The 13,276-nt window shown below is 32.4% G+C and overlaps 1 protein-coding gene across 1 annotated transcript; it reads left to right on the top strand.

Moving 5' to 3' along the window:
- The first annotated feature begins 2,413 nt into the window (after nt 1–2,413).
- Nucleotides 2,414–6,506, top strand: LOC141487549 (uncharacterized). The gene is made up of 4 exons (XM_074186655.1): nt 2,414–4,970; nt 5,522–5,685; nt 6,083–6,169; nt 6,262–6,506. Exons 1-4 carry the CDS (start codon nt 2,698–2,700, stop codon nt 6,474–6,476), a joined length of 2,739 nt encoding a protein of 912 aa, XP_074042756.1. The 5' UTR covers nt 2,414–2,697; the 3' UTR covers nt 6,477–6,506.
- Nucleotides 6,507–13,276: the final 6,770 nt, after the last annotated feature.

The raw sequence follows: 13,276 nt of genomic DNA, 5'->3' as shown, positions 1-13,276 counted from the left end.
CGCGTGTATACTTTGTTCCTATCGCATTAAAACCCTTTAAAACCTATAGAGGGGAAAGCAGAGGGGTAGTGTTTTTTCCGTAGGAATGTAGTTAGAAACGTTTTTAACCTTATGAAACCCAAAAGATACCACTTGAACCTTTAGGAGCCCACTGTTTATAAATATATATACTAATATGTCGTTTTAAAGCCCAGCGGCGTTGCCAGGTTACTGATACTATTAATAGAATTCACATCTATTTTTAGACTCAAGGTTTCATTTGAATATTGTCCGTTATGAGTGTAATAGCCTTAGGAGAAGAGCCGGGCTTCTAATAGTTGCATTCGTCTTCTTTCCTTTTATATAGGAACTTCTTTATATTGATATTGGAAATAAAGTAAGTATTATTTTACTATTTATTTCAAATAATAGTTTCAATTTATTATGGATTTATTCGTATTGTAATGATAGATTGATTATGATTGGTTTTCTATTAGTTTATGAAAAAATTGTTAAAGTATTATTGCATATCCACGGAAGATATTATTTTTCACAAAATATTTTGCTTGATAAGAAAAGGTTAATGAAATTCTTTTAATCACTTATACAGTGTGTCTACATAAGTTTCCGTAATATATAGAAATATATTTTATTATTATAATTAAAGGGAGTCACCAACATATATCAATATTATATTAAGTTTGTCAGTAAATATGATTATTGTTCAAAATGAAGTACATTTATTTTCAATAATTGAATTGAACTGGCCGATACTTGATGAGAATCCATAATAAAACTCAATAATACATTTTATTGTATGATTTTCACTATAAAAGGTTTTACAAAAAAAAAACATATTATTTTAATTTTTTCGTCATTTACAAAGGTCGATAACCTTAGGATACATGGAAGTGTAACGTAGTTAATAAACTATTCTATTCTATTCTATTTAAGTTGGTACCTTCATTAATGCATAATAATATAAAGGAATATTGTTTATGTTTGAAAGACGTACGCATTTGTTTATGTGAAGAAAGAAATGCAAGCAGCACAAGGAAGATAAAATTGACCTATTCATCATTATCTAAGAATAAATATTGGAAATTGTTTTCATTATATAGGGCCATTCAAATTCGTTTCTTTACATGGGTATCTTGTAAACGATAAGAGATAGAGTGTCGGTTGAATTGTGGCAAAGTTGCGTATTTTAGAGACCTATTCAATGATGTAAAACAATCGAATATAACTCTTTATACAGGAGATATACAGGAAAAACCAAAAAAACCCAAATTATTTTTTTGCCTGTATCTTCTTTATTCGCATATTGAGAATCTGTCCACATTTTACTAATGGCACTTGATGTGGACTAGCAGAATATATCCTTGAATCTTTTATATAGGGTGTCATCTGACTTGGACCACCCCCACCTTTGAATTTTCAAGTACGGAGCTGTATTTTTTGTTGTAGTTTTGGATCGTCGACGTTCACTTCTTGCTGAGAAATTGAATTTAATTTTATATTTTGGGATGTTTTGGTAATATTTTATTATAATTGAGTGAATTATGCCCTTTTGAATTACGGCCCTGGAAATTGGTTGACTGATTTAAATAAAAACACAATAGCAACTTTCACATCTTTCTATGTACCTAAAGTAGAGTTTTTCGAGAATGTTTTTTCAATTTTGGGTACCTATTCATATTTTTTCACATTTCCGTTGTTCTGAGCGTTTTCTACAATGAACTTCGAATAGCAAAACCTTTTATGATTATCTGAAACATATCTACAACATAAATATATTATATGTATTTTGATAAGCAAAAAAGGAAATTGATAGCAAATAATGGGCCAATAAATTGGCTTTGAAGATCACCAGATCTTACTATTTTGGACTATTTTCTTTAGGAAAATAGGATTTATGCTGGCAGAAAGATAGAAAATGTGAAAGACTTGAGATTGGGAATTTTGAATGCTTTCGTAACAATACAGCAAAAGAGTGTATTAAGGGCAATACATAATATGAAAAACGAGTTTAAAAATGTCTAAAAATGGAAGGACACCAATTCGAACATTTATTGCGCCATTGATTTTTTGTGTATATAAATTATTTCATTTCAATTTTCATTACAATTATAGTGTTCATTTCGGATGTTATGATTGCTATCATAAATGAAAAAAAAAACTCTCGAAAAACTCTACGGTACATAAGGAGTTGAAAGTTGCTATTGTGGTTTTATTCAACTCAGTCAATCAATTTACAGGGCCGTAATTTAAAAGGGAATAATTCACCCAAATATAATGAAATGATACCGAAAAGTCCCGAAATATAAAATTAAATATAATTTCTCAGTATGAAGTGAACGTCGACGATACAAAAACCACAACAAAAAATACAGGTTCATATTTAAAAATTCAAAGATGTGGGTGGCTCAAGTCAGATGACAAGCTGTATAAAAGATTCATGAATATATTCTGATAGCCCACATCAAGTGCCAATAGCCAATGCCAATAGCCAAATGTGAACAGATTTTCAATATGTCTGCGAATAAAAGAAAGTACAGGCAAAAAAATTATTTGTGATTTTTTGGTCTTCCTGTTATCGTTTACGAGATACCCAAGTACAGATACGAATTTGAATAGCCCTCTATATTTGTTATAAATTGTCCTTAATTGCAAATCATCCAGTTGCTCTTTTTCAGAATAAATTAACTTCGATTAGTCATGAGTAAACGAACAGAAAAAATACTAAATCTGACAAGGCGTGACGAGAGTAGTCTGCTTTTCTTACCAGAATACGAAACAACAAAAGGTTTACAAACATATTATAGAAATAAAGCATTAAGCCTTCTAAGTTTGCCAGCTACTGTAAAAGGCGAGCTAAAAGATGTCTATGATTTTATAGATAAAGAAGAAACAAGTGTTCAACTAGTTAAAAAACAAAACATTGAGAAACCCAATGAAAAAAAAGAAAAAAAAATAGTTATACTGGAAGATATACAAATAAAACCGCCCCCAGACAACACCAGTAAGGAAATTTTAGAAACGTATTCTCCTCTAAGAAATGTAGCTCAAAGAAAAAGACAACCGTCCAAAGAATCTAAAGAAAACTATGATATTGGTGAAATGGAAGAACCTTTTCAATCATCTGGGAGTGAGTATCTGCCTTCAAGCGATGATGAGGAAAATGAAGAATTTCCGCTTGAAAGTTATGAAAGAATTAGTAAAGCTGGAGGTAAAAGTACCAAAAAAACAAAACAAAATATAAACAACAATAATTCCTATAAGTCTAATGAAATATCAACAACTTCTACTCTGCTTAATCAAAATTCAATACTAAAAACTACAAGTAAGCACGTAGATCCTTTTATAGTCAACTTCGGTAAATTTGTAGAATCCTCTCATGTTAACGTTGAGTCACACTTAGGCCGTTCACAAGACAAAAAAACATCATGTCCGTATTGCTTGGACGATGTAACACATTTTGCACGACACTTAATTAGAAGACATTGTGATGAAGGTGCTGTTAAGGAATTTTCGTCATTTCCTCCAAATCACCACAGAAGAAAATTATTGTTAGATGCCATTCGCCGTCAGGGAAATTTTGTTAGTTCCTTATCAACTAATAATATAAGACCTGTACGAAGACCCAAGGAAGCTGAAGATGTAGATACCTCACTATTTGTTTCTTGCCCTGATTGCATGGGATTCTTTAAAAGAATGTATTTAAGAAGGCATAGAAAGCAATGTCCTGCACGATCTAACTGTAAAAATATGAAACGCGAAAATCATTTATCTTTATCACAAGTATTTACTGTATGTTCAGGTGTACACGGTGATTTTCTTGCTTCTTTGCGATTGAAAAAAGAAGTTTTTCCAATTATGCGAAGTGACGAGATTTCAAGAACTGCTATGAAAGATATGCTCATTTGCTCATATGCTGAAAGCTTGCTAAGAAAGCACAAGCGTGCTCAAATAAGAAATGTTATCTCAAATAAAATGAGAGAATTAGGTCGACTTCTTATGAGTTTGAGAAGTACAACTGGAATTCAACTACTATTCGATGCTTTAAAACCACAATATTTTGACAATATTGTTGGAGCTGTTAGAGTTATAAGTGGATATTGTGAAAGAACCAAGAGCTTTCAAGCAAGCAGTTTGGCGCTACACATGGGGACGACGCTAAAGCAAGTTTGTGACATAGCTACAAAGAATATTATAAAAAAAAGTCCTATTATATCTTGTGCTAATGCTGAAGAAAGTTTAAAAGACATTAAGCGCTTGAAAAATCTTATTGAAAACCATTGGACATCTGAGATTTCAAGCCTTGCACTGAAACATTTGAAGGAAATTAATTATGCCACTCCAAAATTGTTGCCACTCACCCAAGATGTTATGAAATTTCAAACTTTTGTAATGAACGAAGCCAATGAAGCTTCAGATGCGTTAAAGAAGAATATCGACGTTAAGTTGAACTATCGAAAACTGATTGAGTCTGTTTTAGCATTGACATTATTAATAAATAGAAAGCGCATTGGGGAAATTCAATATCTGAAAACCGAGACTTATAATTTAAACGTCAGTGAAAACCAGCAAACCGAGTTTCTAGATTGTCTTTCAAAAACTGAACAAACGTTGTGCAAGAATTATAAAAGAGTAGTGACAGGTGGAAAAGGGAGCAGACCTGTTGCAATTTTATTTCCACCGGACCTTCAAAAATTTATTGAACTTCTTCTAAGTTTCCGAAGTATTTGTGTACCGGAATACAATCCGTATTTATTTGGTAATCCTAACACAGAGCTGTGGTTAAGTGGGTATCATATTGTGAAAAAGATGGCGACGAAAGCTAATGTAACGGACACATCTCTGTTTACATCAACCCGTTTAAGGAAACAAATTGCCACAGTATTGCAAGCAATCAGTATTAAGGATGACGAAATGGAGCAGTTCGCTACTTTCATGGGACACACCAAAAAAACACACGAATCGTATTATAGGTGATTATAAATTTCATTTTTTATCGTTTTTATCAACGACTATGTATTTAAAAATTACGTATACTTGTGTTTCATCAAGTATAATGATGTAGCTTATTTAATCGTGAATAATGAATTACAATTCACAGGACACAAATAAATGACAATTTAAGTTTATTTGTATATAAATACAACAACTTACAACTGAAGAAAAAATTAATTTTTTTTATACCGTAGTGGATCGAATCTATACTTTCAAAATAGTATTTAGGGTTCAGAATCTTAATTTTATTGCGTTTACAGGTTACACCAATATCGAGTAGTATTATATTTTTGATTTAAAAAAATTAATGTGTAATAAAACCGTTTTCATTAGGCCAAAAATATTTATTTATGCCTTTAAAACCGCTCTTATTATCTATTTTTGACATTGTTCGTATTTCGCATACTTTCCCAAAGAGAAAGTTTTGTTTTAAAATCCTCTTTAAAAAAACAGAAACTAAAGGCCAGTCTACTTGACTACATTCTCGAATGTACATACTTCTAATACTTTAACTAGTACTGTCTCGTAGGCTTCCTCAAGACTTGTATCAGACCGCAAAAGTTTCCAAATTACTTATCGCCATTAATAGTGGACAAGTAGGAAAGTATAAAGGAAAGTCTCTCGACGAAATAACTTTGTCAGACAATGAATCATTGCTGGATGAGACTGAAACAGAAAAACCTTTATTGCATGGTAAGAAATTCATAATTATTTATTTTCTTTTGAAGTACTAAAATTATTTTTTTTAACAATGAAGTTTTTTAAAAATCATAAAAGTGAATTCCATTCACTTATTATTGATAATTTCGTTAGAACATCAATAGGTCAATTCATAACTGAAATATTAGTACCACAAGCGATAGTGCAATGAACATTTCAAATTTTAGTTTATTTTCAAAATTCGCCCTGTTAAAAAAAAATTTAGATGTTTCAATTATCAGTAATTACGTAAACTAGTATCTACGAAATATCGAGGAATTTAAAATATGATTTACTCACCATGTAAATTTAGCAGCAAATGAAGTTTATTGGATTAATAGAAAAAAATTAATATGCTGGCATGAAGATTTATATATTATATTGTTTTTAGATCGAAAACAAAATGATAGTGAAAATGAAATAGAAGAGATATGGAAACAGGAGCTCAGAGAACAAGCAATAAAAAATGCAGATTTAGGTAATTATTTATTTTTCCTTACCCAAAACTAAGAATGTTGGAGACCTAATTTACAGAACGTGGAATAAAAAATCAACTGTGTTATGTTTTAGATAAAAGGGAAAATAATATAAGAAAAGGCAAGCGAGGAAAGTGGAATTCAGAGCAAAAAAATGTATTGAAAAATGCTTTCAAAGAACACATAAAAAACAAAAAGGCTCCGAGAAAAGAAGAAGCCGAGTTGGTAATGAAAAAACATAAAGATTTATTCAAGGATAAGACATGGGCCACAGTAAAAGCTTTTGTTTATAACTGTTATAAAGGTTAAACGTTTTCTAATATACTTCAAACATTCTAGACTTTTTTTCAAATTAATAAGTGAAATATGTTTAGTTTATTGCTGTTAAAAAGTAATACAACTTTTTTAATTTTATTTCAATGTTTTATTAATTATAATTAGTCATTTTCAGCTTTAATTATAAATATAATAGAATGTATTGAAAGTATTAACCAAGTATAATATGTAGTATATACTCTTGTACCTTTTCTCATGTAACTGTTTGTATTTTCATTTTTTCATAATTTGAAATATATTTTAGTTATTATCTTGTATTATTTTCTGGTTTTTCAATTTGTTTGGTTTTCAGTCGTTAAACATTTTCTTTCTTTAAATCTGTAATACCTGTTGCAGGAAATGGGATAAAGAAATATCTAACATTATATAGGTACAATGTGTTTTATTATAACACAATTTATTTGTTTTATTTCATAAAAATAAATGATTATACTAAAAACCGCATTGAATTTTGTTTTCGGAATGATATTTCTTCAATACTGTAGTTGTTCTTACTTCTAACAATATATGATTTACGCCCGATGGTATACACATAAGAATAAACTTCACGCACGTTTTCAAGCCCAGCGGCGTTGTCAAATGTCGGGCTTCATAGCGATTTGTTTGAATATAATAATTCAAATGTATAAAAAGTATACACGAAAGCGCCCCCTACCGCATTATTTTGCAAACTTTTTGTATGAGTGTATGTATAAGTAGCACGTTGTGAAGCCTTCCCAAAAATTGGTCCACTTGGGTTGAGAAGTAAGGGGAATCCAATGGTTGTTATATACTCGGGCTTCGTTTCGAAACCCGCAGTCGGGCTCCAAAACGTAGTTGCGGGCTTCTACAAGTTCAAAATGTATCTTTTACGGGTCTGTATAAGAGCGTTTATATATATATGTATATATGTGTGTATGTGTGTGTATATATATGTATATATATGTACATATGTGTATATATGTATTTTAGCTAATGTAAGTGTAAATAAGGATATATCTAGGGTTGAATATGAATGTTGTATTTTTATTATTTCATTAGTTTTCTTTAAGTGATTTTAACTTTGATTGTAATTTTCATAGTCACACACAAACTGGAAACAGTTTATGTGACTTCTTAGTTTATTAACTTAACTTGTTTTTACTATGTCAATATTCTATATGAATTTTGTTGAAAATCAACAGAAGTTTGCCGCAAATGGGTACCCAAGAAATCATTAGTGCGTGTCTTAGAGTGGAAATATTAGTTTGTTGATTAGACATCAACAGGCGAGTTTTAAATTTAAAATTTCTGAAGGCGTCATTTTGGTTGGTAAATCGCGCTTCGTGAAGAGTGTTGCAGTTTGGAGGTAGAAACTGTTTTGGATTAATTCTGGGTTTCAGAGGTTTCTACCGTTCAGTCAAATAACGAGTTGAACAATTTCCAATATCAAGAGGCGTTGGAAAGCAAAGTAAAAGCTGTTTTCAGTGACCTCTATCCTTATCAAACAAAATTTATAACACGTCATCACCACTCAGAGGGTGACTTAGATTTTTGTAATAGTTTTCAAGTCAAGACTGGTGTTTTCCACAAACAGACTTGACGTATGTTCAAATTTGTGCTGAAAGGTTTTTTCCCGGCACACACACGGCAAAACAGCCAATTTACGGCGACAAAAACATTTTTCAATACAGAAACATAAATTGTGTGTATAAAACATTATTTGTGAGATATAATTTCATGTTGGTTGAGTTTTCATAGGAATAAAAGGCAAATATTGTTTAAAAAAAGTTTTTGATTCATATAGATATGTATGACAGGAAAACAAACTAGCTAGAACAGTAAACATTCAAATCTATCAAACTAGAAATTCAAAAATTAACTAACCTATATATAACAATAATAATGATGACAATTGAATGATGTAAACAATAATTTCAATCAGAATCCAATGAATCATCGTCACTCTCATCATCACGGTCACTCTCCGTGTGAATATTTGTTAAAAATTCTGGAATTGTGATCATTGATGACACATCTTCATCAAATACTTTTTTTGTCCTGGTAGACTTATGACGTTTGGCAGTTATTACTGGATCCGAATGCATGATATCTGTGTTTGTATCTATCGGTGACGTTTTCCTGGAATGGGAGAGTCGAATGTTTTTATATTCTTTTTGGGTTGCTTCCAAAACATCTTCTGAAAGTTGTCCCACAGGTAATGGCAAACAGGCTATTATGTCACTACTGCGAATAAGCAGCTTGTGAACAGAAGCACTCATCTTGTACCACCCGTAATTTTGCACGAAAAATTTTGCAGTCTCTAGACAGTAAGATTTGTAAGTGTCTAGTTTTATATAGTGGCAACTGGATATTGTGCTCAATATGTTGGCAAATCTCTTCAATAGATTCTCATCCAGACCTGTTATTTCTGCAACAATAGAGGAATTGTCAAAAAATTTTCTCGCAGTGTTCCCCTCATTTGAGTTTCCTCCACCCTGCTTTGGCTGATCTACAACTAGACCCATCTTTTCATAAAATAGATCAGTGATATGTTTTTTCTTTCCTTCACTGCGTTTTTTGCTGTATCTCCTCTAGCTCGCCACTGTTTTTATTCCGTCTTATAGGCTATGTGCAAAAGATATTCGTAGCAAAATTGAGATTCCAAACTCAAATGCAGAAATGTTGCATGGTCTAGCTATCACTTTCTCAAGGTCATTTATATCTCTTGGTGTGACTTGACATATATTACAAGCCTGTGTTGACGCTGTGTCCGTCAACAAATTACACCTTTTTCCCATCCATCATTGTGCATATGGGTATATGCTTAAACTGAATACTTTTTTCTGCGATCAGCAGGATATCCGTTGGTTTTAGATTTTGAATTTGCTGCATGATGGCTCCATACATTTGCTTTGTGGTTTCATTATTTTCTCTTACCAACTTGAAACATATATGGCGACAGTATTTTGTCGAAGATGGACTGAAGTTCTTTCAGAATTCAAACTTTTGTTCTCTACGCACAACTGACATTTCTAGTGGCACGATTGTACTAATGACAATATTGGAATCTGAGTACTTTGGATCATTTGTGAAATTTTGCTTGTAAATACTGTGACATCCACTCCCATCTAAGCCCCATTTATGATGGACATCAATCTGCGTTACTTCAGTAGGGAGGTGCAGTTGAAGAACTCCACTCTGGACTTCGAATAACTGGCGGATTGTCAAGTCCAAGAGATCTTGAAGAGATATCGCAGCCTCGCTTTCAGAAATTATAATACTATTTGGGTAACATTTTTTTTTCACTTCCGAAATGGTATTGTAAGCAGGATAAATATTGGCCCCTCTTGTTTTGGCACCTCTCTGAATATTAATGTAATGTTCTTTGGTAAGATTCGTATCAGGAATGAGTGCCAAAGCTTCTTCCGGGCTGTATTTTTGTAATGAAGGTATTTCTTTCACATGCTGCATTTTTCTCAAACTCCTTGGTGAAGCTTCGAGAGCAAGCTTTATAACGTTCGCAGTTTTTCTTCTTCCCGTCTTCACTAAGCTGGATTCGGCAGCATAAGAAAGTTGCTCAGGAGATACATTGTCAACAAAAGTTCGAACATTTCGTTGTTTTGTGCGCAGAGAACACTCCTCAAAACTTTTTTTTGGTCTGCCTTGGATTCTTTTCCTCCTAGGTGTAACTGCTTCGATATTCGAAAATTGAGGAACTTGGAATTCTTCGCTCAACCACCTTGCATGTTTGTCAAAGAATCGTTCTTGCATGTTGTGGCATTCTCCCCATTTAGACCTCAACTTCGTGATGAAAACTTTTATTTTAATTCTCAATGCTTTTTCTGTTGTTGATGGACAATCCTCAATATTGTATTTGTCGACAATGTAATCAAACAATCGTTTATTGCACTTAGGTATCGATGACTTGAACAAACTTTCGCTCCTCAGAATCAAGAACAGTTCTTTTCTGGTTATTTTCGGCAACGCCACAGCGCTATCGACTGTCTGACTACCTGTGAAAAATGACGAATTATGTGAAAATGTGGCAAAAAGGGGTGCTAAAAACTATTGCGAACTAAAGTTCAGACACGTGGGTTATGTTTGTTCACTTTTTCTAACCGGAACAATGTGGAACTTTTTTTTGAAAATCTAGTCAAACTAAGGCAAATTACAAAAAAAAAATGTGCATTCAACGGATATGTTCGAATATTTCACTAGGATATTTCTATAACTACATAATTATATTGAAATTACAATGTACTTACCACAAGGTAAAATATCCATATTGAAAATATTCCACTTAATGCACTATAACTTCACAAAAACACAACAAATCGACACTACGGTTGGGACAGAACTGATGAAAGAACTCGAAGTTTGGCTACCTGCCCCATGGATTAGGGCATTTCTAGAAAAAAACCTAATCTTGTATTGGATATAAGGGATATTTGAGACCGGTTTGGCATTAAAATTTTATTCAAAATAAAACTTAATTTTTTTGACTTTTGTCGTCGTAAATAGGCTGTTTTGCAGTGTGTGCGGCAGTTCTACCTTGCGGTTCGTTATAGATGACTCACTCTGTATATCATCCATATAGAAATTTCAAACGTAATGGATTCTGTGATTTTTCCCTTGATGATACGTTCACCTTTCGTTGATTTGATGATTGATTGTTTTCTAAAACTGACTTACCTATTCGAATGACTGGTGGAAGAGCAGACTGAGAAATGGCACAGCAAAGAACTAGGATCCCTATTTCAAGTATCATTTTGATGCTCCTGTATAGACACTCAGCATATCCCTTATTCACATCGTCATTCGTCAATCCACGCTTGATTAATTCAGAGTGATTCAACGCACCGGAAATTAAATAAATACACTGGAGTGTTGATTTAGCTCAGCACTTATTTACACAGTTATACTGGCACGATGTTGACATAAGTTGTCAGGTGTTCATCTGAAAATGAGAAAAAATCGTTAGCAAGCTTGCATTACAGTTGACGGAAAATAAGGTCGTTAATCATTTCATAAATACAAATTTTGTGATTGACTCGGCCGTTAGTGGATGAAGATCCATAGCAATTCCACAAACTATACCAGAAACAAATCGATCTTCACAAACTTCATTTCCAAAAATATCACAACATATTTTCGTAGTATAAACTCATTCTTTGCTTTTATATATCCTACGTAATCTTTAAATTTACATCACACATATGTAACAAAAAAAATTGCAAAGAAACTTTATTTTTTCACAAGAATCTCCACTCACTTGTCTACTGCTGCCAAAATCACTATATATAACACGATTATACAGCCACATTTTGATTATTGCAGTACATTGTTATATGGTTTGGATCAAAACAAAATTATGTCATTACAAAAACTACAAAATCGAGGCATGCTCTCAAAACTGTTTATAATATGCTACCATCATATTTCAGTGAATTTATTACATTTCGAAGTAGCACACATGATTATAAAACAAGACAAATCAATGATTTTCATTTGCCAAAATGCAATCCAACAAGTTCAATGAAAATATTATTTTATAAAGGCTCAAATCAATTTAATAAATTATCTCAAAACATAAGGAGCAACATATGTTTAAAGACAGATTAAATAATTATATAAAAATATAAATTTTATAGAAAGTCTTTTGACTTTCCCTCTAACACATGATAGGTTCACAAAAAAAATACGTACAGTACAGGAAATAGTAGCCACTAACAGTTTCTCGAGGGGTATTGTTTAAAAAAAAATCTGTTTAAAATCTGTTTTTCCCTTCACCAGCTGTCGCACCCCTACGAACGACAACCCTCAGAAGTCGAAACTTGTGCGAGCTGAAGATTAACAAGGTCTTACCTTTTAACGTGTGATTCCTAACACGTTGTAGATGAAATAATGAAGAAAAAGAAGTTTTGGTTGAGAATGAACGAAATCTTGACTTTCAGAAAGGACAAAAACCAAGATAAATACATCTCAGTTCCATACCACCAATATGCGAGGAACTTTGGAAAGATTTTCAAGGAACTAGGTATGAAGGTGGTTTTTAAAACAAGTCATACACTACAGAGCCTTTTGGGAAGTCTTGAAGACAAAGTCGGGAATTCGGAAAAGTCTGGAATTTACGAAATTGAATGCAAGGACTGCGATGCATAATATTTTGCGACAGACAAAAAGATCTATTAAAGTAAGATATAAGAAACACATAGCACACTTAAAATATGGAAGACCTGAAAAATCAACAGTCACCCATCATATTTTGCAACAAAACCATTCCATAGACTTCAGTTCATTAAGATTAGTTAGACAAGTTAACAACAACAGGCAACTAGATGCCTATGAGGGTGTAGAAATAAGTAAATACAATAATTAATAACGATGACGGACCTATATCAAAGAGCATACTATATAGCTTGTTAAAATAATATTGTTGGGTTTACTGATTACTACATAAGGACACATTGCAAAAATAAATTCAGATAAGCAATATTGTGAAATTGATTTCTATATAGCTGAAAATTGTTTTATATACAGCTATAACAGTTGAACATATATTGTAAAATGGTAGATGAGGAAAAATTGTAAAATCAATTTAGGTTGGTATACCTGTATGGGTGGTACGCCTGGATGGTTTACCTGTATGGGATACCTATATAGCATAAATAGGGTTAGCTTCGCGTTAGTTTCCAGTTTTAATCTTCTTCTCTGAAGATGGTCACTAGGTGATCGAAATACGTGTCGAGGTGTTAAAAATAACGATTTGTTGTTGGGAAAAAACTCCAATGATATTCACCTGTTCTGAATGC

This window comes from Leptinotarsa decemlineata, unplaced genomic scaffold, assembly GCF_025532065.1.
Source record: "Leptinotarsa decemlineata unplaced genomic scaffold, Ldec_3_MD MMD2_P_RNA_scaffold_4, whole genome shotgun sequence".
Taxonomy (NCBI): domain Eukaryota; kingdom Metazoa; phylum Arthropoda; class Insecta; order Coleoptera; family Chrysomelidae; genus Leptinotarsa; species Leptinotarsa decemlineata.
The sequence above is the reverse complement of the archived record's forward strand: the minus strand, read 5'-3'. Positions and strand labels throughout refer to the sequence as shown.

Excerpts from the sequence above, each read along its gene's own strand:
- LOC141487549 (XM_074186655.1), top strand. The coding sequence starts at position 2,698 with ATGAGTAAACGAACAGAAAAAATACTAAATCTGACAAGGCGTGACGAG. Across the intron at positions 5,686-6,082 it reads AGAAAAACCTTTATTGCATG|ATCGAAAACAAAATGATAGT; the intron begins GTAAGAAATTCA and ends TATTGTTTTTAG. Across the intron at positions 6,170-6,261 it reads AATAAAAAATGCAGATTTAG|ATAAAAGGGAAAATAATATA; the intron begins GTAATTATTTAT and ends GTTATGTTTTAG.